At 33.5% G+C, this 25,397-nt stretch overlaps 1 protein-coding gene across 1 annotated transcript in view; it reads left to right on the forward strand.

Moving 5' to 3' along the window:
* The first annotated feature begins 250 nt into the window (after positions 1-250).
* The window catches only part of LOC118197265 (FRAS1-related extracellular matrix protein 2-like), a 175,752-nt gene continuing 150,605 nt past the window's right edge, over positions 251-25,397 (forward strand). The window contains exons 1-2 of the mRNA XM_085820699.1: positions 251-1,106; positions 16,968-21,283. Coding sequence (XP_085676825.1) covers positions 466-1,106; positions 16,968-21,283 — 4,957 coding nt within the window. The 5' untranslated portion in view covers positions 251-465. The remainder of the gene's footprint in view (positions 1,107-16,967; positions 21,284-25,397) is intronic.

Genomic DNA, 25,397 nt, shown 5'->3' on the forward strand with positions numbered 1-25,397 from the left:
GAAAAACAATATATATTTAAAAATTTATAAGCCCTCTCTTAGCTTTTTTTTCTTTTATTTCATCGACAACTTCAGCATAAGAATGCAATTCGAAAAGCTCTAATTTAGTTTTATTACAAATAAAAGTTGCATGCCTGGCATGATCTTGTATCTCTGGCACCTGTTTCAATGGAAGTAAGAAGAATAAGGAGTCAAAGAAAAAGAAAATAAGAAAAGAAATAAAATTTTTCCTCACCCTGTATCCCTCCGCCACAAAAACCACGTGCTTGGGGATATCCTCTCTCACTCTCACGGCCGCTGACTGACGCTTACGACACCCGCCGCGAGCAGACGATCTCCGCTCACTCTTCGACCCTCTCCACACCTCCGCACGTCACTTTAGATACAGCTCCCAGTCCTTCTCCAATGTACCTAAAGCCCTTCGCAGGAGCTAGAAAGATAGAAGAGCAAAATTAATATTTCAAAATGCTTTTGCCCTTTTGTGTTAGTTTTTTCGTTGCAGTGAACTTTGCTGAAGCGCAGAGAAGGCATTTGCCCAATTCGATCGCCGATGCGGACATAGTTCAAGTGAATGCTGGAATATCTGTACCATTTGGCAGGTCCGTGTACATCGACCCCGAGCTGGACTTAAATATCCGTGTCCGTCCGGGTGACCGTTGCACAATTAGGATCATTCAAAACGATCCACTGTCGCAGAGGCCAGGAAAACTTACGCCGATTCATTTTCCATGCCAGTTTGGACACGAAGAAGTCCAATATTCTCACTATGGAGCCAGAAGTCCGGCCCAGGACAAAGTAAAATTGATGATTAGGTACGATTCGCATAATGATACTTTGATCATCCCAGTCGTAGTCAACGTTCAAGTTCTCTTCGAGCAGTTAGAAGTAGTAACTAAGAATATTCCATTAAGTGTGGACAAACTCCGTGGACTGAGTAATCCTATTGACAGCAAAGTCTTGCAGTTTACTTATGACAGAGGTCAACAAGTGTGCAAAGTGACAATTCTAAGTGCTGCTAGTGGCTTACCTGCCTACGGAGAACTGATTAATGACTCATCGGATGGGCTCATGCAAGACTGCGATGCTCTCCTGAAATCAGATATCAGGTAATTATAACTTAATATAATTCTCTCATCTTCAGAATAATTCTCAGTTTTAATATTAAAAAAATATTAGTCATATTTTTATCTGACCTCCTTTCCCATACTGGATCCTTGCATTATTTTATAGAAATTAAGACAGATTTCCTAAACGTAATAGAGTTATCATTAGATTCTTTATTTATTTTTACAGATATTTTTTGAGTTGCAGAATTATAAATCATATCTGTGTAAAATTATTCAATCAAATCTCGCTAGTAAATCATGTAAGGATTTAATTAAAAACTACGTATGAAGCGGGCTAACGTTTGAAAAAAAGTTTACAAAATTTATTTTTAAGTTATTTTCAATAAACTTCTAATTCATACATCACTTCGACTTACTACTTTAAGGGGTAAAAACTCAGTTTTTTCCCTAGTGTGTCCAACATATCATAATCTTTAGCTATTGTTTAATTACAATAAAATTTAAGTTTTTAATGTGATCATAAGTGTGTTTTTCTTAGTGGTTTCGGTAGATTATCTTTCTTAATAATGATAACCGTTTAAAATTGGAAGAATTCTTTGCTTTCTTGAGTTGAAAACTTGAGTTGCTACCTAGGCTATTCAGTATTTTAACAATAAAGAAATAATATTTATCCGTATTTTCTGCTTCTTTTCCTCGAGTTTTCAATGTTGAAAGAAAATTGTACAATTCTGAAGAAATACTTTGTAACTCTCATTTTTGAAGTATTAAACCTATGTTCATAAAAGTGACGACTGAAAGCCGCAGATGAAATTAAAAAAACGAAAATGAATATTTCTTTAAAAAATCCTATTTCAGAAATGTTGTTATAAGGTATTTCTCCCACTTCCCTAGCGTGCCTTCGTGGTGTAACGGTAGCACGCTGGGCCGGTATTCCAGAGGTCCGTGGTTCGATTCCCGGCGAAGGCGGTTGCTCATTTTCCTCTCTCCGGCCTCCAAACAAATCTTAATATCTCTACAAGTGGCGCCCGAACTAAAAGGGTTGTGGATGATGATTCTCCTCACCCAGGATTTGGCGACTAGGTCCCCTAAAACTCTAGTCGCCCTTTAAAAAGGGTAGCATATAAGGTATTTCTACCACTTTCCTAGCGTGCCTTCGTGGTGCAACGGTATTAGAAACACAATCTTAGTAAGATCAAGTTTAAATATAAGGAAAAAATAATTAATGCACTAATTTCTAATATTATAATTTTCAAATGAATAACATATTTTTTTTTTTTTTTTTTTTTTCTTAGTTAGTCAATTTTCTAGCATTCTATCCCGCAGTCTTAAACTGGAAGGCCGCATACGGCTTCCCGAAATAATTTTACACAGTCCGCGAACATATTTCAGTTATGCATTTCTTGTAAATAAGATTCTTTAACTTTTAAAAATGCGGATTGACCTTATGTGCAATGATGTTATTGAAGGAGAAAAAGATAAAAGGAATATCTTATTCGCTGTATGTATACTACATGCTAGGCCATGCGATTGTTGTAAGCTGGGAGAATTTCTCATACAGGTACAATCAGTAAATGTAGTTCGCCAGTCGCAGTTGGTGGTGCTTCAGTGCTCTGGCGTTTCTGGTTTTAAAGTTTTAAATTTCTATTAAGTTTGTACTTCTGATAAATTCTTGAGTCACTCCTAACCGGTTAGCAGCATGCAAATCTGCGCAATTCATGCAATTTGAATATATATAGAAGAATTAAAAATTTTTGAACCCAATACTTATATAACTTTGAGTAAGGAATTGTCAAAAATAAAAATTTAAAAAAGTAAAAAATAAAAATTAAATTATTTACAAATGCACTAAACCACTGTGAAAAATAAATATGTCCAGCATTTAGATCAACAATGCATAAATGCATAAAAATGTTATAAAAATATATAGGGCGAAAAATAGTGACTACAGTAAGAAATTTAATGTATATATGTAAAAGATTTTGTATCTCTTACCTTTTAATTGTTTATACTATTTATATTCTCTCTTTCTACTTTTTGTAAATTTATACCGGCAAATCTGGCTGTTACTGAATGGGGTTTCTAGTTTCTAAGTCGTATTGTACCCCGATTACGAGAAGACATTTACCTTTTACAACATATATCTTTTTCCTTTTCCGAAACTTTGAGCCAGATATGTTTTCGCGCTTTAAAATTTTAGAAGTTTCTTACGCCGCCATTTTGGGCTAAAGATCACCCCCTCCTCAACGGTAATAATTTTATAATAGGGTAGAACATTTTGAACACATGTTTGAACACTTTGTTCTGCTATTGGACAGTTTGAACTTGTCACATACATTTTCCAAGAACTACAAAATTTCGGCTTACCCAGAGGAGTTGAATTCTACTTTCTTTAGCAAGAACACCGTTTGGTCATCTTTAGGATTCAGTAAAATTTCAGTAAGTTTACGATTTTTAATTTTTTTTCAATTATTGTTTCAATTTAGTTTTAATAACTGTAAACAAGTTTTAAGTTTTTGCTGTTTAAAGCTCAGTTTTAACCTTTTTATTTATAAAAATCTCTAAGTACAGTTTTTCGTTTTCTTGTTATTAAAAAAATTGTTTAGCATAATCGGGGACATTCTCATTTTTAGTTTGTTTAAATGACTATTCGTTTGGCTCTTTATTTATACTTGATTTTGGATTTCAGATTTGCAATATATTGGTTTCAGACCAAACTTTTTTTCTTTTTTTAAAAGTTTTGTTGAATTTTAATGTACATAATGTAAAGTTCTAAGGTTTTTAACTGTCATTTTGGCACTATGTATGTTTCTTATATTGGTTTTAGACGAATTCGTTTTTTTTTAGTTTTGTTGAATTTTATTTTACATAAAGTTCTATGGTTTTTAACTGTCATTTTGTCATTATGTATGTTTATACTTTTTTCCAAGTGTTTCGAAAATGTGTAGGGAAAATTCTGGTACATTTGAGATTGGAGGTTTCATTTTTATATGAAAAAAGTCTTTAATAAAAATTTGATGAAATCTTTTTATGGTTTCTGATCTCAAATGGACCAGGAGAACGAAACATATTAATCGACTTTTATTATGAAGCTTTAATTCAATTTCTCCTGATAAGTTCTGAATTGGAACTGTTTCAATAAAAGGAGATTAATTTTTTATTTGTATAATTTTGTATATTTTCCTTTTCGCATTTCTATTTTTCGAGATTGTTCTACTATGAATTCCCTCTTTAATTCTATTAGTTCTGATATTATGTTATAACACAGTTGGAATTATTATATTATAGTGGAATTGCGTTGATTTTAGTCCAATTTACTAATTAATTTAGATGCTTTATGATTATTCTACATTTATATAATATATTATATATAAATTCCGACAGATCGGATTTGCTTTCAGATCGTGCAAATGGCTCGCATGCAGTTTGTGTTTCAGACCATTGAAAGTATTACTCCCATGTTTGCTTGCAGTGTAATGCTTAGAACATGTAGTTAGTGGCAAGAAGGTCTCAATTACGATAACTGAAGATGGCACGTTTAAGTTTTCAAAATTCCTCCTCACAGAAACTTTAGCAACTCCACAATAGCAGCTGAACTCGAAGGCATTTTATGAATAGTCGTCACTGCCTTGATTTTGCTCACTAAGTCTCGCTTCTTCTCCTACTTATAAACGGAGATATTAAAGGCATTTTTAGCAGGTGCAGTGGTCAGTAGCCGCCCAACGGGATAGTGATTAATTGCGCTGGCTATCGTACCGAAAGGCCTGAATTCGAATACCGGAAAAGGCATGGATATTTGTAAGCGTACGAGTGGTCAAGGGGCACTTAAACTACAAGCCTAAATCGTCTCTAAAGGTTGGTGGTAAGTTGAGTTGGGTTGAGTAGAGAAAAGAGTCTGAATACCCGTACGGCTTACTTAGACTATACGGGTCTAGTCCAGACTCCGCAACTATCCGGGGCAACACCTCATGGGCCCATAACGGCATACATTGACCCTGTTCATAAAAGATGCTCACATAGTTCATACATACACATGCTTACATAGTTCATAATAGACATAGTTCATAGTACATGCTTACATACAAGGTAGCTCATAATACATGTTTAGACGTAGTTAATACATACTTACATAGTTCATAATGCATTGATCCTGTTTCATAATACATGCTTAAATTTTCTTTGGCCATAATACATAAATGTTTCATAATATATACAGTACTTACACAATGCTGATCTCTACTAAATCTGCAGGAAAACAAAAATAAATAAATAAATAAAAGAGAGAGATTGACTGGGATCTATTCCGCACTGCACAAGTCTCCAGTTTCCAGTCCAATTCCTTCAGTTTCTGTATTAGCTAGCATATTTTGCTGCGAAATGCTGCCTGTTTGATCAGATAACGCTTATGAGAAACTGCCTGTTACGGAAGCTGCACACGCCACTGTGCGGTTAGAGGGCACTGGGTCAAGTAATGGTCTGTTTTGCCCATGGTTCTACAGATTCATCTTTCCGTATTTGCAATTCCTCGTTCATAGTAATACAAGAAGAAAGGCCGTGCCCCGTCACAAATTACGTTATTTGTGGGGATGACTCAAAACGGTCGGGCGAAACTTTATGGTATTATGGTATTCATAGGTTCTTCTGCTTTGTTCGGTAGTGTCCCATTCCCATTGCCACTGGTGCTGAGCTGCTGCCCGTGTCACTTTTTTAAGGTGAGGCCACGGGAATTTGGTTATAACGTTTTGAGCATCGATACTGTGAGCTGCTTCTTTTGCTAACCTGTCGGCTTCCTCATTACCTTGAATGCCAGCATGCGCCTTTATCTAGGAAATGAGAGTACTCGTTGTCGGCGAACGCTCCTTCAGTATATCCTGAATCTCCGCTATGATAGGAGAAGGATGTCTGGGATTTCGCAAGGCATATATGACCGACAGGCTGTCTGTAAGAATATTGATAGTGGATCCTACTGAGGGGCTTGTTAACTCGATAGCTTTGCGAATCGCAATTGCTTCTGCATGGAATACTGAATTATTCTCTCCTATATGACCTTTCTATGTTATCAGCCTTTCCTTGTTCTTAGTTACTATGAGGCCACAGCTTACTTGTTCGTCAACTTTTGAACCATCCGTGTCTATATAGTATTGATCCTTTATGTCAGAGTCATCTTTCCGTGATGTGTCGGCAGAGGCTTCTTTTCCATGGTTGGTCGGATGGACGATATTTACTGGCCTTTTTTCTTCATGGGAGCTGCGCTTAGAGGTGGTGTATGCTATAACCTCTTTTTCATGGTGTGATGGATGGGTTGCATTATGAGACGTTTTGTTTCATAGTCCTATGGTTCATAACATAGCTGTCCAAAAGTGGTGCAAAGATGTAATTGCAGGACAGTCGTTACTGCTGCTTCTTGTGCTGCTAGAATATGTAGTGGCAAAATTCCCGCCAGTATTGTAGCTGCCGCTGTCGCTGTTTGTACGGTATCCTTTTGTAATAGCCAGAGCAAAGGGGCGTTGTATACTACTGAGCAATTTCCTTTTCCTTTCGTTCATTGGAGTTGCCTAGATTGCCGCTTCATAGAGGACCATTTTTTCCATGACGTACTGATAGAGGATTTTTAGAATATGTGGTCTAAGGCCTCAGTCTGTGCCTTGAAAACGGAAGACAGTGTGTGACCCTTAGATCTCCCTACTGGTTATTCTCCCTCGGAATTCCATTCGGGATGAAACCTAGAAGTTAGCAAGGCCGGATGATACCTAATGTCTTAAATGGAACACAGGTGCCGGACTTGCTTTAGCTTGTACCTGAGGGGTCAGCAAATCCATTTTATGACCCGAAGATTCGCGTTCGATTCTTAGAGGAAGCACAGTTATTTGTTTCCACAAGATTTTCTACTCCAAAACAATTTAACGATTTCTTCGATCACATTTGTTGCACCAAACAAGTTTTTATTAAATTCAAGATTAAGACGATAATCTGTAATCGATAATCTGTGATATAATTACAGTACATTTAGAAAGGAAGTAAAGAAAACTACTTGAGGATGCCTATTACCTACTTTACGCATATACACTTTTTTGTGGAAGTTAAAGTGGAAATTTGGTATTTTCAAGCAGTAAAAGGGTACAGAGTCCCTTCTTAATACTACATCTTAATTAAATAGTCCGTTCAAGATTTCCGCGCTATATCGATTATTTGTTTAAAAAAAATCTGATGTGTACACCATATGACTTCCTTGTACAAGCTTATTGAAGTGAATTAAATCTACTTCATCGATAGCGCATAAAGAACAATAGGATAAATGCGCTTTTTAAAATTCACTTTAATTGTTTACTACAGCGATGCTCTGGCACTAGGTTCACTTAACAGCGTTACATCTCATTCATTTTATAACTCAAAAAGCAAAAAATTATATCATCTGAAGAATTATCTAATCGTTGCCACATGTTCTATTCAAATACAATAATAAATAATATACTTATTTATTATACTATTTGAATTTATTTATTATAGTATTTATATGCTATAATAAATAATATATTCAAATACTATAGAAATTAAACAAATAAAAAAAAAAGTTTTTCACAGCCGATTCAGCTCTGCTTACCTAATGCGCATGCGCTACTCGTAAACATTTTCCTCTGTCAGAAACAGACTTGCCACAGTATTTTCTGCTAATATGAAACGCGTATTTCCCGAACTTCATTAGAAATGTATTTTTCATTCAATTAATTCAGTTCTCACTTCGTGGCAAGGCAAAAATAATAAAAACACAAAATATCCTCATTAAAAGTTTAAAGATATACAATAACATAAAACACCAAATACAGTTACAAAATTAAAAAAAAAAGTTTTTTACAGTTATAATTACAGTTTCTACGCAAAAACAAGCAATTCGGCCAGCGACAAGAAGACAAATTTTGCGGTGCACAAAACTGAAATTTACTTTTGGTCTCACTCAGCAAAAGGACACTTAAAGCGTAGAAACTGACTTAATTTGTTGTGGACGCTGTGCTGAGTCATTACATGGGATAATTTAATTTTACTGCGAAGCTTAGTTTCTCTAGATTGGCAACATATCCACTATTCTACTAAGTTTCAAATGTAAACAAATATGTCTGCTATAGCAAAAAAATTAGGCTTAGCCGTACATAAACAACTTTTAAATTGTTGATAGTTCTACAACTATAACATGCAGGTTAACTAAAGGCATAAAAACCTTAACCGGAAGTTAGGAACTACATAATTCAATCAATTTTTAAGCAAAAAATGCAGAATTTACAAACATATAAGAATAAAGAATTTGAGCTCACTGAGCCAGGTAACAGAGTGGATATATATATATTTATATAATGTTGGCGCAGCCGATTGCAACCAAAATAGGAGGTGCGGATCTACATGTTATAGCAGTCTCATATATAAAATTTCAACTTTCTGAGGCTACTCGTTTTTGAGTTATGCGAGATACATACATACGTACCTACGTACATACAGACGCCAGGAAAAAAAATCTCTTCAGAATTCATTTTAAATCACTTTTATAATTTTTTGGGGGAAAAAGAATCCTTTATCCTGTCCTTACGTACAGACGTTACGCAAAAACATCGTTAAATTGCATTCGATAGCGGTCAAAATGGACATTTCCGTTGAAATATGGTACTCGAAATTATTCGCGATTACAATACTTACTTTATACTTCGTACAAGGCAGTAAAAACTGCATTTATGAAAAAAAGATTTCAATCAGTATTAAATTTAAGTCAAAAATATCTATACAAAATTTCATTTATAATTATAAATAACATTCATAATGGAATAAATAGAAGAAAGTTTATGATAAATAATTTGAAGCAAAACATAATTATTAAAGCATCAGATTAGTAAGCTATACCGAAATTTTAAATCTAGCTGTGAAATTTGAAATACATTTCAAAATCTTCGTATCATCTGAAGCGAAATAAATTATGAGATTTCATACACGATTATAATCATTGAATTGAATGAATATATAGTTCTAAACTAAGTGTATGTAATTATTAGTGTTAACCAAAAATTTCACAGTATTTAACCTTTTCTCATATCCTATTCCCTGAATAGTAAAAGTTCATTCGAGAAAGCGTAAGCGAGTCGCCTTTTTTCTGTAGCTGTTGTTTCCCTGGTTACGAGTGAAACTGGGTGACGGAAAATAACCTTGAAGTGCTATTTCAAAGTAATAGAATATAGTAACTGAAAAAGATATTATCAGTTATAAATGGGAGTGATTCCGCCTCAGAAAGTCACCATATTCTCATTATAAAATTTGCATACAGTACTTAAAATACTAATGTTTAAATGTAAAAGTGTTGATACCATTCTGTCAGAGAACGGAAGTATGCTTTAACATACATTTCGTATTATACTGATGCTCATTCATAGCATAAAAGTGCACTCATTACCTCTTGCGCAATTTTTCTGCATTTTTATCTTAAGTGGAAATAAATGTACATGAAATAAATGTAGCATGAAGTATTTAACCGATCCCCATGCTTAATTTACTTTGACCGTAAATGCGAAAATTTTGAAATGTTGGATGTTTATAGTGACTCTGTTTCTGCCACAATTGATAGACGGCAGGCAACATGCGTATAATATTTGCAAATGAAATAGAATAGCAAAATCCTAATTGCAATGGAATTTGGTAGATAAGAAAACCTAGCGGCAGGCATCAGTTGTGTTAATCTCTCGATCTGTCGAGTTAGTAAGGGGATGCATACATATATATACGTTTGGTACACTGACGATTGCAATAATAAAGAGAGGGGCAAAACTAGATGTTATAGCAGTCCCATGTACAAGTTTTCAATGTTCTATGGTTAATCATTTTTCAGTTATGCAAGATACATACTTACGTACCTGTATACGTACATACGAAGAGACGTCACGAAGAAAGATCTTTTTTAATCCAGTTTAAAACCAATTTACAACCCGTTTTCGAAAAAAGAGTCCTTCATTCTTTTCGCGCGTGGTTACAGTAAAAACGCCGTAAAAACGAAAACGTCGCGGAGAAAACAACGCAAGGCGAAAACGTCGCGGTACAAAACATCGTAGAAGAAAAGAAAGCAAAGAAAACATCGCAGTTCTAAAATATCGTGGTACAAAATATCATGGTCGAAAATAAAGCGGTTCAAAAACTTTGCAGTTTAAAAACATTGTCGTCGAACATATCGTGGTAAAAAATAAAGTACCTACAAATCATCGCGTGATGATAACATCGCACACATGCGTTTTTCAAATCCCATACTAACATATTATGACTGACTTTCGTCATAACTAACAAATCGGCATCAAAAAAGTTGATTGCACGCTATATATGAAAATGTTAACGACACTCTAAGAATAAACGGGAACAAAACAAAATATAATTTTCACTAAAACAATATCAGATTAATAAATGTGAAAGAAAATAACTTCATAATTAACTCAACAATTTTTATAGAGGTAATCTTCTGCCGTTATTTAGCTTCCTTTTTCTAAGCACTTTCAGACTGTATTCTTCATAAAAAATTATCAGTAAACATTTATAAAAAAATCTGATGTGTAAACCACATGACTTCCTTGTATTGGAATATTAAATTATAAGCATTTTTTCTTGCATTTCATTTAAACTTATTGGATTGAATTAAATCTACTTTGCCGACAGCGCATAAAACACAATGGAATAAATGCATTCTTTAAAATTCACTCTAGTATTTGTTTACCATAGCGACACTCTGGCGCTAGATTCACTTAACAGTATTAATAATTATATAACAGTTTACTTATATAATAATTTTATATCGGAAACTAAGTTAACTGTTATATAACCCAATAATTATATAACAGTTAACTTATATATTTCGTTCATATTATAACTCATAATGCACAAAATTTATATCATTTAAAGAATAGAATTATCTAATCGTTGCCACATGTTCTATTCAAATACTATAACAAAGCTAGAATGATGTATAAAAGAAATTAAGCAAACAAAACAAAAAAGAAACAGTTTTTCACAGACGATTGAGTATTTCTCATTTAATTAATTCAGTTCTCACTTCGCGAGAAGGCAAAACTACATAAAAACTCAAAATATCTATATTAAAAATTACGAAGTTAATCTTAAACGCTTATTTCCTCGAAAAAATTCCAGAAAGTATTAAGCATGATTTAAATAATAAATGAAGGCGTTATCTTTGTTGTTGCGAACCTAAGTTTCTCTAGATTGGCAACAAATCCACTAGTCTCCTGTTTCAAATGTAAACATCAATGGCCGCCATTAAAAAAGGCTTAGCGGCAATTAAAAAACTTTAAAATTGCTAAGAATTCTAAACATATTGCACACAGATTTACTAAAGGCATAAAATCCTTAACCGGAAGATAAAACCAACATAATTCAATCATTTTTAAAGCAAAAAATGTACAATTTACGAACATATAAGAGTAAAGAAACTGAGATCACTGAGCCGGGTATATATATATATAAATATATATATAAATATAGATATATATATAAATATATTTATATACGTTTGGTGCGGCGATTGCAACCAAAATACGAGGTGCACATCTACATGTTATAGCAGTCCTATATACAAAATTTCAACGTTCTGAGGCTACTCGTTTTTGAGTTATGCGAGATACGTACGTACGCACGCACGTACGTACATACGTTCGTACTGATGCCACGAAAAATTCTCTTCAGAATTAATTTTAAAGCAGTTTTATAATTTTTTTGAAGGAAAAGGGTATTTTATTCTGTCCTTACGTACAGATATCACGCAAAAACATCGTTAAATTGCATTCGATAGCGATCAAAATGGATATTTTTGTTGAAATATGCTATCTGAAACTTTTTGCGATTATAATACTTCCTTTTTAGTTCGTACAAGGAAGTAAAAAGGTTGATTTATTAATGACCTCTTTTAATTAAATATGCAAATTTATAATTCTATTAAGTTCCTTAAGTTGCATTAATTTTCTACTCACATTTAATTTTTAAATGCTTAAATTTCCTTCTTATTTTTTCAGCAAAAAATTATTAGTTCATTCAAAAATATGAATTAAAAATAGAATTAAAAAATCCATCTTTCCTTTTTGCGCTCCCAAATCATTATGCGAAGATGCATTTACAACTTTTAGAACCTGAAAACAAATGTGTGCGATGTTACCATCATGCGGTGATTTGTAAATACTTTATTTTTGTACCACGATATTTTCGAGGACGATGTTTTAAACTGCGAAGTTTTGAACTGCTTTATTTCCGACCACGATATTTTGTACCACGATGTTTTAGAACTGTGATGTTTTCTCTTTGCTTTCTTTTCTCCCACGATGTTTTGTACCGCGACGTTTCCGCCTCACGTTGATTTCTCCGAGACGTTTTCGTCCGTCATGTTTTCGGCGGACACCTCGCGTATACATTCGTTATGCAAAAAAAAAATCGTCCATATGGATTCGGGACCGGTCAAAATGGATATTTCTATTAAAATATGATACCCGAAATTTTTCGAGATGACAATACTTCCTTCACAAGGAAATAAAGAGTTAATTATTCAAGGAGTATATATACATTTAATTCACCGAATCACTTGCGCATGAGGTTTTAAGAAATGTTTCTCTCATGTGGCAGTATTTTTTGTTTTGTCTTTGTAGGACATCAGATACACTTAATGAAAACTATAACCTCTTCGAAGAGTTTAAAAAGTATCAAAAGCAAATAAGAAAGCATGATTTTAGATTAAATGATCAAAACTGTTAGTTCAAGCCATAGTAATAACTTTGTAATTCTAATTTCTGTTTTTTTAAAGTAATTTATTACATAAAGTCAGCAACTGCTGTATTTATCAATGACTAAAAATACGTGAACTTATCGTGCATTGTGAAAGTATTCCTCACTAATCAACTTATCTCATCTTTTATCAAACTGTATGTCTTTCGTTTACGAAACACGCGAACGGAACACAGAAAATGTAATTCAGATAATCTAATCCGCAGGATATCAAATGATTTCTTTGAATCGAAATTGAAATTCGATTCTTCCTTAAAATGACTGAATTATGGCCAATAGTATCTGCTTTGAAATCTCTCTTACGGACACATGTAGCGTTAGTTAAGTATTTAGATTAAGTAGCGATGCTCAACTTCGAAAGGTGTGAAAAAAATTTTAAACAAGTATAAAAATTAAAAAAAAAAAAAAAAAAAACGAAACTGTTTTAAAAAAGCGTTTTTACTTTAATTTCATAAATTACTTGATGAATGATTAAAGCATATTGGGAGTTACTGAAATAATAGAGTTTCATAATTTTTCAACACCAGTAACTGTATCCATATCGTATTATCACGAGACTGAGCTTTCATAAACTATTACTATGTTTAAGATTTATTATTTCAATTACTTTTCTTTTATAGGCTGTTGCTATTGTATTAACCTGCTATTACATAACTGTTACTCTGAATAAGAGAAAATAAGGTTCTTTTTTCTAAAATTCAGTCGCTTGGTATTAAAATTTCCAAATGGTTGACGTCAAAAAAGGTAGTATTTCACATGTTAAATGGAAACTGTCATAATTTAATTAGTGCATTTATAGAGTTTGACTTGATTTTATAGCATAAACTAGATCCAAACTTCTGACAGACTTGGAGTGAATTAAAATTAAGGTCTGTAAAGAGACCATGGATATATATCTAACTGCATGTGTGGAAGCTTGCAGCTAAACTGAATGATATTTGATAATTCAAATTGTTGAGCTATACTTCTAAATTTTCAGCAGGCATAGGAGGTTCCTTTATTTTGAAAAGCTAAGCTTAATTGTCTGGCTCATTACACTTAATTACAATCCATTCAATTATTATTTTCGCAAATAAGTAATTCTAAATAAATTTTAGTAGCGAAGATAAGAACTTGAACATTAATCTAGATTAGGTAAACTTACCTACTGCATTACCTACTACTTGGGGTAGCCTACTGCATTACCGAAAGGCCCGGTTCGAATCCGGAGAAGGCATGAATGTCTGTAAATATATATCGCCTTTGCGGCATGGGGGCACTCTAAATATATGGTGAGCAGGAAATCCTCTCAAGAGGTTGGTGGTAGGGTAGGAGTGGGAGGTGTGAGACCCTATGACCCGTCGTCAGAAAGTGACTAAAGTCACAAAAACCGCAGATTAGAAAAACTCGGACATAAATTAGACTATTCCTCATAGTTTATAGTTTAAATTAACCACAGTAGTCACAGTTATTAGCTTAGTTTCAAGAACTCAAATATTTAAAAGCGTAAAACGCACAGTCTAACGTTCATCTAAATAACTGGGCTGCGGCGTATGGGGATTTTAACCTTGTACTCTGAGAGATTATTCAACCACACATCGACTAAATGGGCGGCTTCTCTTTTCAGGGTAACATGCTCTACTGAGTTATCACCATAATATTCACACTTAATTACAACTTCACTCGCTATTTAAACTCAATCTAATTTTTTTTCTGGTAACAATTGAGGAAAGAAGTATAAAATGCAGAAAATAATTAACAGAAGATACTGTATTAGTTAAAGTAAATGCTACAATATCTGACTTTTTCATATATATCGCAAAATTGGAACTTTATGTTACAAGTTTTCATAATAGAACCTAATATTTTATATTAATTTTATTTAAAAGGAGAGTGATATTAAGAGAATAGGAAGGGAGTATTTTATGAATGAAAAAGTCAAATTTCAGTCTTTCGAAAATAACTTTTTTGAATAAAATTTTAAAAAATACTGATTAAAATTTCAATTATTTAACTTCTGAATGTAACCTTTCTTTAGCAAGAATAGTAAACTTGACACTTTGACCTCATACTTCCAACCTTGAATGGAAAGGCTGAAAATCGCTGCAATAAACTTTATTTTCGACGTGTTTGTTGCATTTTGCTAAAAATTACTTTTTTTTTATCGGAACAAAACATTTTAAATACTGAATGCGATTTCGAAAAGGCTAACCATAATTTCTTTTTAGTTCTGTTTAATTTCGTTTCCAGCATTTCATTTCAGCCAGCTATGCAATTCTCGATTATTTAGCTTCAGTTAACACTTTTTTTAAAATTTCAATTCAATTTTTAAAACATATTTAAAAAAGAAAATAGTTTAGTTATTAGAAAAGAAATGTCATCTCTCTCATTCAATTTATTACACAAATTAAAATATTTTTCTTTATAGATTATCAACAATTTAAAAGTTTACACAGAAATATCTTATGAATATTTATTTTTGAATTTAGAATGAAACACACATTGTTAGATTTATTTTTGATTATTTTCTTTAAAACAGCTCCTGCTAATTACAGAATTCACATGAGGAAGCTTAAAATTTTCTGCAGGAAAAAGACAATTATTGAAGTACATCTTAAAAGTTTATAATTTTACAGTAACTTTTCTGAATACAAAACTTTTCGTACATAGCTTAAAAGATATATGCAATATGTTTACGACAGATTTGTTATGTGGCTTTAAAATACTGTTCAGATTAGAAATAGTTTTATGTATCTTTTCCGCAGTCAGCTAATTAGCTTCCCCCTAATTGACAGCGAAAAGCCAATAAGAAAAACAAACCGTCAGGGGAAGTCTAGTTTGTCTGCGGTAACTTCAGTAGGATGTTCCTACCTGTGTTTCAGGTTGGTTTTTAGCCGGTGTGGCTGTATAATTTTGGGAATCGTTGAGATAATATTTGAATTTAAAATGCTTAAATCTATGGTTGTTTCTTCAACCTATATTAGATAAATGATAAAATTAACTAATAATATAATTAAACTATATTAGGTAACTTTCTAAATATTAGTTATGTAAATAGATCAAATAATTAAGCAATAAAATGTTAAAAGTAAATTTATCTTGGGTATGATACTTTCGCTATCCTGTCAACCATGGACAATGGAAAAAACCGTTCTTTTATGGGATCGGATCAGAACCGTTAGCTTACTGAACTGATAAGTTCTTTTTTATGACTCACCGCTCTCTAAATACCCTTGATGAAAAACATTGGAAACGAGGAGTGCATCAAGAATGGTTAGCGAGTACGCAGCAGCGGGATCGGAAGAATCGTCTCAGTCAAACGTTAACTCCCAGAACTAATTACTTTCAACTATAGTTTTGAAATTCCCTAAAACCTTGTTTCTGCATAGATGTAACAAAAAAAATTCCAAAAATTTGGAAAATGATAAACTTTTAATATGGGAGGATAAATATTCTTTTCTTCTCTAAAAGTGAAACTGACTTTTCTTGGCACGCTTCCAAGCAGAGCTTCGCTATTTTTTGGCAAATGATATGTTTGCTCACTCAGTAAAATGAATCATTTTTGTAAACGAATAGTACATGTCTGTTCCTTGCACACTTCCCAACAAGATCTCTCAGCGAACTGTAATAGAGCTACTACTCCGTTTTTTGGAATCAACTGTTCATCGTTCAGTAAAGTGAATCGGTTCCTTAAATCAGCTCCGGAGAGGATCGTCTAACTCTAGAGTAAATTCACATACAGGAGCCCTTTCAATATGAAAATATTATGCTAAGAAAAGTATTGGATCTTTGCGTAAACCATTGATAAATTTTAGTAAAGATATTGCACTGTTAAAATTTAAATGTTTAATTATGCTCATTTTAGATGCATGCTAAATTAACATCAAATTATAAATACATATCCTAATTTGAAAGAAGTATTCCACAGAAAACGAAACATTTTTGCTTAAACTATCAAAAAGTTTATTTAACCAACCACTGAGAATTAACTTGATTATGTCAATTTAAACTAATACAGTTAAATTTAATTAATGCACAGTTAAAAATTAAGTATGTTACTAATAAAAGATTTATAAGCAGCACTATTCGGTAGTTAATTTAATTTTTATATTTCATTTCCTTTAGGTATCAACATACATCTCAGAATGAGACACCAAACAGGGATTACATACCGATGGTAGTGGAACTCAGTGACACCGATGGCAACCTAATCAAACAGGAGTATTTCCAAATGATGGTTCGGATTAAAGAAGGTGAAGAGAATACAGCGCCTCAGCTTAGCTTCAGCGCTCTTTTACTGATGGATGTTAATCAATTCGTTATGACCGCAATAACTCCAAATATACTCATAGCCGAAGACCTAGAAACACCAGCAGACAAGTTAATATTTAACATCACTAATCCTTTAGGTTATGGTGAAGGTTCCATTGTTAGCACAGACGACCAAAATGTGCCTATTACTTCCTTTTACCAGAAAGATTTGAATGATTTGAAAATTGCATACAAGCCTCCTGCATCAGATTCAGATGTCAGGCGATTTTATTTGGTTGAAATGGAAGTTGTCGATTCAGAGGGGCTGACATCAGATCCTTTCAGTTTGACAATTGTTGTGAACCCTATGAACACTTTAGCTCCCTTGGCTACCAAAAATGCTGGGTTGGTGCTTTTTGAAGGGCAATCGAGAAGATTACAAAGCTCTAAGAACTTGGAAATATCTGATGAAGACAATATAGATGATGTTACAATAAGTGTGGTAGGGGGCTTAAAACACGGTAAGCTTTTACTGATGGGAACTCCTGTAAAGCACTTCACACCGGCAGATTTAGACGCAGGGCTTGTGATATATGAACACGATGGCAGTGACACATACAGCGATAATATCATATTTCGTCTGAACGATCGGAAGCACCAAGTAGAATTTTTATTTCCAGTTACAGTTTATCCAGAAGATGATGATGCCCCAATATTAAACGTTAACACTGGAATAACAATTACTCGCGGCGAGGAAGTAGAAATTACGCCTTTCGTTTTGAGTGCAACTGATATAGACAGTGATGATGCATCCATTAAATTTACGCTTGTTCAACCTCTCTCTTCCGATTCTTCAATACTAAAGAAACAAGCTGAGATTCCAGAAGATCCTGAAAATTGGATTTATGACGAATACTTGTATGAAAAAGAAGTAACCTCTTGGACGCAGCAAGATTTGATTGAAGGTAGTATATTTTATAGACATTCAGGTGAATATATTTCTGATCCCATTATTGAACATGTGAGATTCAGATTGAGTGATGACAATGTGCCTCCTAATGAATCACCAGTTCAGGAATTTCTTATTCGGATTATGCCACTTGATAACACCCCTCCAGAGATATATCCAGGGACATCTCTACAAATGACCGTAGAAGAATTTCAGTTAACAGATATAACTAAACAGCAACTTCACTTCACAGATTCGGATACTAGAGATAGAGATTTAATAATCCAAATTACAGAGAAACCATTTGACACAGACGAAAATAACCCAGTAGATCCTGGTAAAATAGTTTTATCTGAAAATCCAGATGTGGAAGTTACTGAATTCAGTCAAGCTCAAATTAATCACCACAAAATTGCCTATAAGCCTCCTTCAGTTGAATTGGGAATGGTACCAAGACTCATTCAGTTTAAATTTGATGTCAGAGATAAAGCAGGAAATATATTACCTGAACAAAAATTTTTAATATTGTTGCAACCGGTTGACAACAAACCTCCAATTATTCACAACAAAGGTTTGGAGGTTTTCGAAAATGGATTTGCAGCATTAACTCCAGATGTAATTGATGTTGTTGATGAGGATACGGATCCAAATTTATTAATATTTACAATAACACGAACTCCTCAACATGGAAGTTTGCAAATTGGAAGTTTGGAAATGGCAGAAGGAGATTCGTTTACCAAACCTGATATAAATAGTGGTATCGTAACATACATAAATAGTGGTTCAGAAATGGACAGAGATAAATTAAGTCTAGAAGTTACGGATGGTATCCATAAAGTACCTGTGACTATTGAAGTACTGATCAGAAACATTGACGATGAAGCACCGAAGTTAGATATAGCTCCAGGAACGTTGGGTCTACGAATTGAAGTAGATGAAGGTAGCAAAACTCCTGTAACGAACGAACTCATTAGAGCCTCTGATCCAGATACAGAGGATGATATGATAACTTTTATAATTGATCCTTTGCCGCTCATGGGCTCGATAGAAGTCAATGGCGTTATTGTAGATCGTTTTAAGCAAGAAGATTTGCAAAAAGGTCGAGTATTTTACCTTCATAATGGCATAGAAATAGGTCAGGAACCACTTGAAGATTCATTTAATCTATCCATATCAGATATGTCAAATGACTGGATTGTTGGAGGAAATGTAGTTGATCGAGTATACGTATCAGTTCTCATTCAACCAGTTGATAATTCTCCTCCAAAGATAGAACTGGGAAATTTATTTTCTGTCCAAGAAGGAAATAAAAGTTTGATAACTATATTTCATCTTAATGTCACTGACGTAGATACACCTGAAGAAGATATAATATGTACGATCATTAAACAACCTTCACATGGATATTTAGAGAATCTTTCTCCAGCTCCTGGATCTGAACGACCTAGAATAGGAATTCCTGTGACTGCGTTTTCATTCTCAGATGTTGTTCATGATTATATTAGTTACGTACAGAGTATTCATAAAGGTTTAGAACCAATAGAAGACAAATTTTCCTTTATTTGTTCAGACGGAGTGAATTCTTCACCAGAAATAACATTTCCAATTCGAATAGAACCAGCTAATGACGAAGTGCCTGAAATTTATATAAGAGAATTCATTGTTATGGAAGGAACAGATTTAATTATTGATCTTCCAATTTTGAATGCACTTGACTTAGATATTCCGAAGGACAAGCTTGTATTTATTATCACCAAAGAACCAAAACACGGTGTTATTGCATCACATATGCCAACGGGAACAGTAACTGTAAAAAATTTTACATTAGACCGTATTTCCAGAGGATCTACAATTGTATATCAGCACGATGATAGTGAGACAACAAACGACAATTTCGAATTGACAGTCACTGATGGAATTCATAATTCCAGTAAAACCTTATTGGTCTTAATCATACCAGTTGACGATGAAACGCCACGACTTGTTATTAACGATGGCTTAGATATTAATGTTGGAGAATCGAAGCGCATCACTAATCGCGTACTAAAGGCTGAAGATTTGGATTCTGATGACGCTTCTATCACTTACGTTATTCGACAGGTTCCAAGGTATGGGAGTATTACATATTTGGATTCTTCTGGAGTGCCTCTTTATAACTTGACGCATGGTATGAACTTTACACAAGCAGATATTGACAATGAACTTATCGAGTATACACATTTTGGATTGGAAAGTGTGAGGGATATAATAAAATTTGATGTGACTGATGGTTACAATCCATTTGTAGATCGTTATTTTTGGATAACTGTTGAAGGTGTAGACTCAGTATATCCCGATGTCATCAATAAAGGTGTTGAACTTCCTGAAGGAGGTAAAGTCATCCTAGATACGAATATTCTCAGTACTAGCGATTTAAATAGCGATGATGAATTCTTGGTTTTCACGATAACTCGAGCTCCAACACGGGGACATCTGGAGAATACGGATTTCCCGGATGTTCCCATTACATCATTTACACAGTTAGACTTGGCAGGGAGTAAAATATATTACGTGCATACCAGTGATGATGAGATTAAAACGGACAGTTTCGAATTTGAAGTAAGTGATGGATATAATTCAGTATACAGGACATTCAGAATATCACTAAGTGACGTAGATAATAAGAAACCTATTGTCCGGAAGACTTTATTAAGAGTTAAGGAAGGAGGACAGAGGTTAATAACACCTTTCGAATTGAAAGCTGATGACAGTGATACAGAAGCGGAAAGAGTTAAATTTACTATTACACAAGCACCAATTAATGGTAAGATCATGAGAGATAACTTGACTCCAGTGACTTCATTTACCATGGCAGACTTAGTTGAAAATATGATCTCTTATCATCATGATGGCTCAGAAACAAAGGAAGATTCTTTTTCTTTTGTCGTCACCGATGGAAAGCATATGGAATTTTTTCTGTATCCAGATGTTGATAAACCCATACGTCGTCCTATCAAAATGGAAATAGCTGTTGCTCCCGTGGATAACAAAGTTCCTCAGTTGGTCATGAACCGTGGAGCTACATCTATTAAAACTTTGGATAATGGTAACTTCGGATTTAGATACACAAAGAAAATATTACGTGCTGAAGATAGGGATAGTAAAGATTCAGAACTCACTTTCGTAATTACGACTCCATCGAAGCATGGAATAATCATCAATGAGGCCTTGGGGAATCAAAGTATTTCAAATTTCACTCAAGGTAAGCTTTATCCTCCTATTCTTCTGTACTAAGTTCATGTAATTATGAATCATAAATCTATCAACCTTTTAAATTCACCAGTTTGACTGCTTCTAAATGAATTCTTTTATTTAAATTTAAATTTCTTTTTGTCAATGTTGTCTGGTCTCTTGTTCTACATTTTACTTTATTGCTTTTGAAAATGCGTCCTTTTGTGTAGGTTCTTATAGGAAACAAAACAAAGTATTTCCTCTTCTTTCGAACTATTCATTTATTTATTATTTATTTATTGCTTGTCCTATATGTCGGTCATTCACTATAACCGTCTAGGTTATTGAATTTTTATAGAGATAAAAGTGAAACTATCTAACTTAGATATATGTAAAGCATACTGAATTTGTTCACCTTGGTAAAAATGTTAGAATTCGTTGTTTTAAACATCATTTCATTAATGTTTAAGTCATCAAACCCATATGGTTTAAAAAAGAATGGAAATAGTACTGTTAATTCCGAGCGCAGATTTCGGCCAGCTGTAAATTTTACTCCAAAAATTGGGAAATACAATTAACATTTATTACATAGCATTTTTAAACAAAAAGGAAAAATTCTTTTTTTATTGTAAATCAGCATAACGCGCTACAAGAGAACTCGTATGAACTTTTCTTTAAAGTTTCTTTCTTTATAGCTTAATTAACACGCCGAAGAAAAAATTTGATAAAAGTGGGCATAATTACCATTGCCTTCAAAGTGCAATATAAATTTTATACAGATCATTATATCTGTAATGCTTATTAAATTGAATAAATTATTGTGTAATTTTGTAATTAAGCTTATTTAACTCAAAAACAAAATGAGAAAATTTTAAATTATTATACATAAAATAAATCTGCGAGCTTAAAGCAATAAATAATCAAATAAAATAAACTAAAATTTCCCTTTCACTTTTCCTAAAGATGAATCTAAGATCGATAGTTTAGTACTCTAATAACTTATATTTTTTATTTAAAAATATTTTAAATATATTTGAATTTAAAAATATTTCATTTTCCCTTGCTTTTTATACAAAACTCCAGAAATATAGAACCTGAAAGAATTGTTTGCACCCGCGGCTAAGCCATAAGTCAACCACGGTTGCGGTTACCATCGAGGCCTAGTTTCTCCTAAGTGTCATCCATAGTTGGCTCACGTAGGGGAACGAAAAATATTTCTCTTCCTCTCCGAAAATGTGGCTGGGTTTGCATCAGAAGTTGGAAGTAGAGATTTTGACAGGTATAAAACATCACCTTGTTGGTAGTGGTCCTTTTTAATAGTGTTTAACACAGGGGGAATAAAAATCTGTTCGAGAACTTATGCGATCGTTTCGTCATTTGTTTTGTTGCCATACGAAAGGAAGGGAATACACAACTCGCCTGCCGAGAAAATGGAATTTGACATATTTCTTCATTGACAATGGTAGATCTTTAGCTGGTGAAGTACGCTGGTTTCTGTCAAACTTAAATAAATGAACCATAGAAGGTAAAGTAAGCTGGCCACTATACATCTTACATAAGTGAGCAAAAAATAGCTTTCGTTTAGCAACACTAATTAAGCGTATAAAAGCAAGAGAAATTCATTTGTGGAAATCTTGCCTTCCAGATGAATCTGCCTTGAATTTTCGCATAACTAAGCTAATTAAGCTTTCTTTCCTTATTAAATCAAAATTCCTTGAGAAAGTTATGCTCTGCTTTAACAAGAATATTTAGGGTTGCATTTTTGGACATTTGCACCATTACTGTAAATGATAAAAGATGTTTCTAATGCCATACTTTATGTACCTCATTACAGAGTAATCTTTACTTTTTTGTCATTTTTCCCAGTTTGTGAGTTTATACATCTTTCAAACATTACACAGAGTTTCTGAAAAAATACCACATATTTCTTTTCTACAAACGCCAGTTCATTTTTGCCTTCTTTATTATTTTTTGCAGTATTTGAATGTAGTTTATGATTCATAAAACTTTAACATCTCATAAATTATATATTTAAATCTTTATTTCTTAGTTTCTTAATTATTAATTTATTTTATTTTATTTTTTCATAATTTTGAGACGAAATTAATCAAAATTTTGTTGATAATATTATTTCTTGTTTTATTTTATTTTTACATTCCCTTTACTGAAATGTTTACTTTTATTGGAGAGAAATGTTCTGAAAAGAGACTTTTGTTATTTTCAAACAGTTCTTCGAAAACAACCTCCGACAGTTTTTATTGCATTCCAATTTCAAACGGATCTGTATCACAGTGGATTTATTTTCGTGACAAATATTAAAGAGTTATATTGTCTAATTCTGAGCAAGACCACAATCTGCATGAAGCATCTTTAAAGGATCTCTATTTTTGGAATTTGATTTTACGCTTTTAAAATCTCATCGCGCTGAAATTAATAGAGCAGGAAAGCGTGGGTAGAAGTCGTATAAAATCTCACTTAATTAGGCGCCCTCAGCCAAAGGCATGCGTATTAAATATCCCTTAATGAAACTCAGTTTCGCTTTCCACTGTGGTAAGTTGTTCACTTCTTTTATTTACTATGAGTGAAGTGAGATCGCAGATTTCGAAAGCAAGTCGAAATCTTGATCGACACTGTATTTAAAAGTATTACTATTCAATTAACAAAATCCGAGTAACTGCGGCAAATGTAAGAAAAACATTTGTTGTTTTTAATATGCTTCACACACATTTCTTACATTTCCGATTTAAGAAAAACATGTATTTCTACAGGGTGTCCCACTCGAAAGGGGTCCCGGGTAAAGTGTGATAAAAATCTTACAACAAGATGAAATGAAACCAAATTTTTATACGGCATGCCTTTATTTTAGAGAAATGAAAGTACATTACAAGAAGTGCCGGAAGGGATCCTCTCCCTGTGTACACAATTCAACACGGCGTTGCATTTTCGTGTATGCTGCTGTCAGAGTACACGTGGTACAGTGATGAAGCGTGGTTCCAATTGTCATGATACCTAAACTAACTAAACACACGTTTATGGAGTAGTGGCGCTCATCATACTGTCGAGGAACCCCTTCATTTACAGAAGATGGGTGTGTTCTGTGTATTTTCATAGCGGACCATCATCGGGCCAATTCGTTTGAGACTACTGTCACCAGTGCCCCCATTACTGCTGACGACACTACTGTCACCAATGAAGTGTACCAGACACTTTTTCCTGAATCTGTGAGCCAGTTGGAGGATGTGGAGCTGACACTTGGCTGGTATCAGCAAAATGGGGCAATGTGTCACACATCTATAGCGAGTATGACTGCTGTAGAGTCTTTTTTCAAGATTGACCCACCTTGGTCTATATGGCGTCGCTTTAAAGGTAATACCTATAAGCGCAAACCACGTACCATCGACGAGTTATGTCAGAACATTCGTCGTGAAATCTAGGACGTAATGCCCCTGCGCCCAGTACTCAGGGAGCAGCATACGCGAACATGCAGTGCCGTGTTGAACTCTGTGTATAGGTGGGGAGAGATCACTTCCAACTCCTCTTGAAATGCACTTTCATTTTTCAAACATAAAGGTATGTCATGTAAATGTTTGGTTTAATTTCCTCTTGTAAGATTTTTATCACACTTTTTCCGGGGCCCCTTTCGAGTGGGACAGTCTGTATGTAGTAAAAGCCTTATTATCGCCTAAGTCCACAGAAACGGACTTAGATTTTTGGCTATCCTAAAATTCTCCTGTATATTCTTCAGTATATGAAATCCTATTATTAAAGTAGAATGATTGAATCTTAGCTTAGATACTAAAAAATTCAATAGAGCGAATGAAAACAATCATTTTCGAATTGAAAGTTACAGCTGCAAAACATCTCATCAATTTATCCAATTCAGTTCATATTTAAACTTACTTTCACATTTTAGTGTTTTTTAACGGTTTATAAAATTAGATAAAATTCGCATTCATAGCCAACTTTATAGTAACATTATTTATTACATAGCTAAAAGATAACATTTAAGAATAAAATTGGCATTATTATAATAACATTTTCGTTTACTGGTTACTTACAGATTACATTGAATCCGAACAGATACTAAACAAATTAAAAACCAAAAAGCTAGTAAATTTTCACATAAACATTGCACACTTGACATT

Source organism: Stegodyphus dumicola, chromosome 7 (genome assembly GCF_044657685.1).
Source record: "Stegodyphus dumicola isolate Sdum_Otavi_A_Nest chromosome 7, ASM4465768v1".
Lineage (NCBI taxonomy): Eukaryota > Metazoa > Arthropoda > Arachnida > Araneae > Eresidae > Stegodyphus > Stegodyphus dumicola.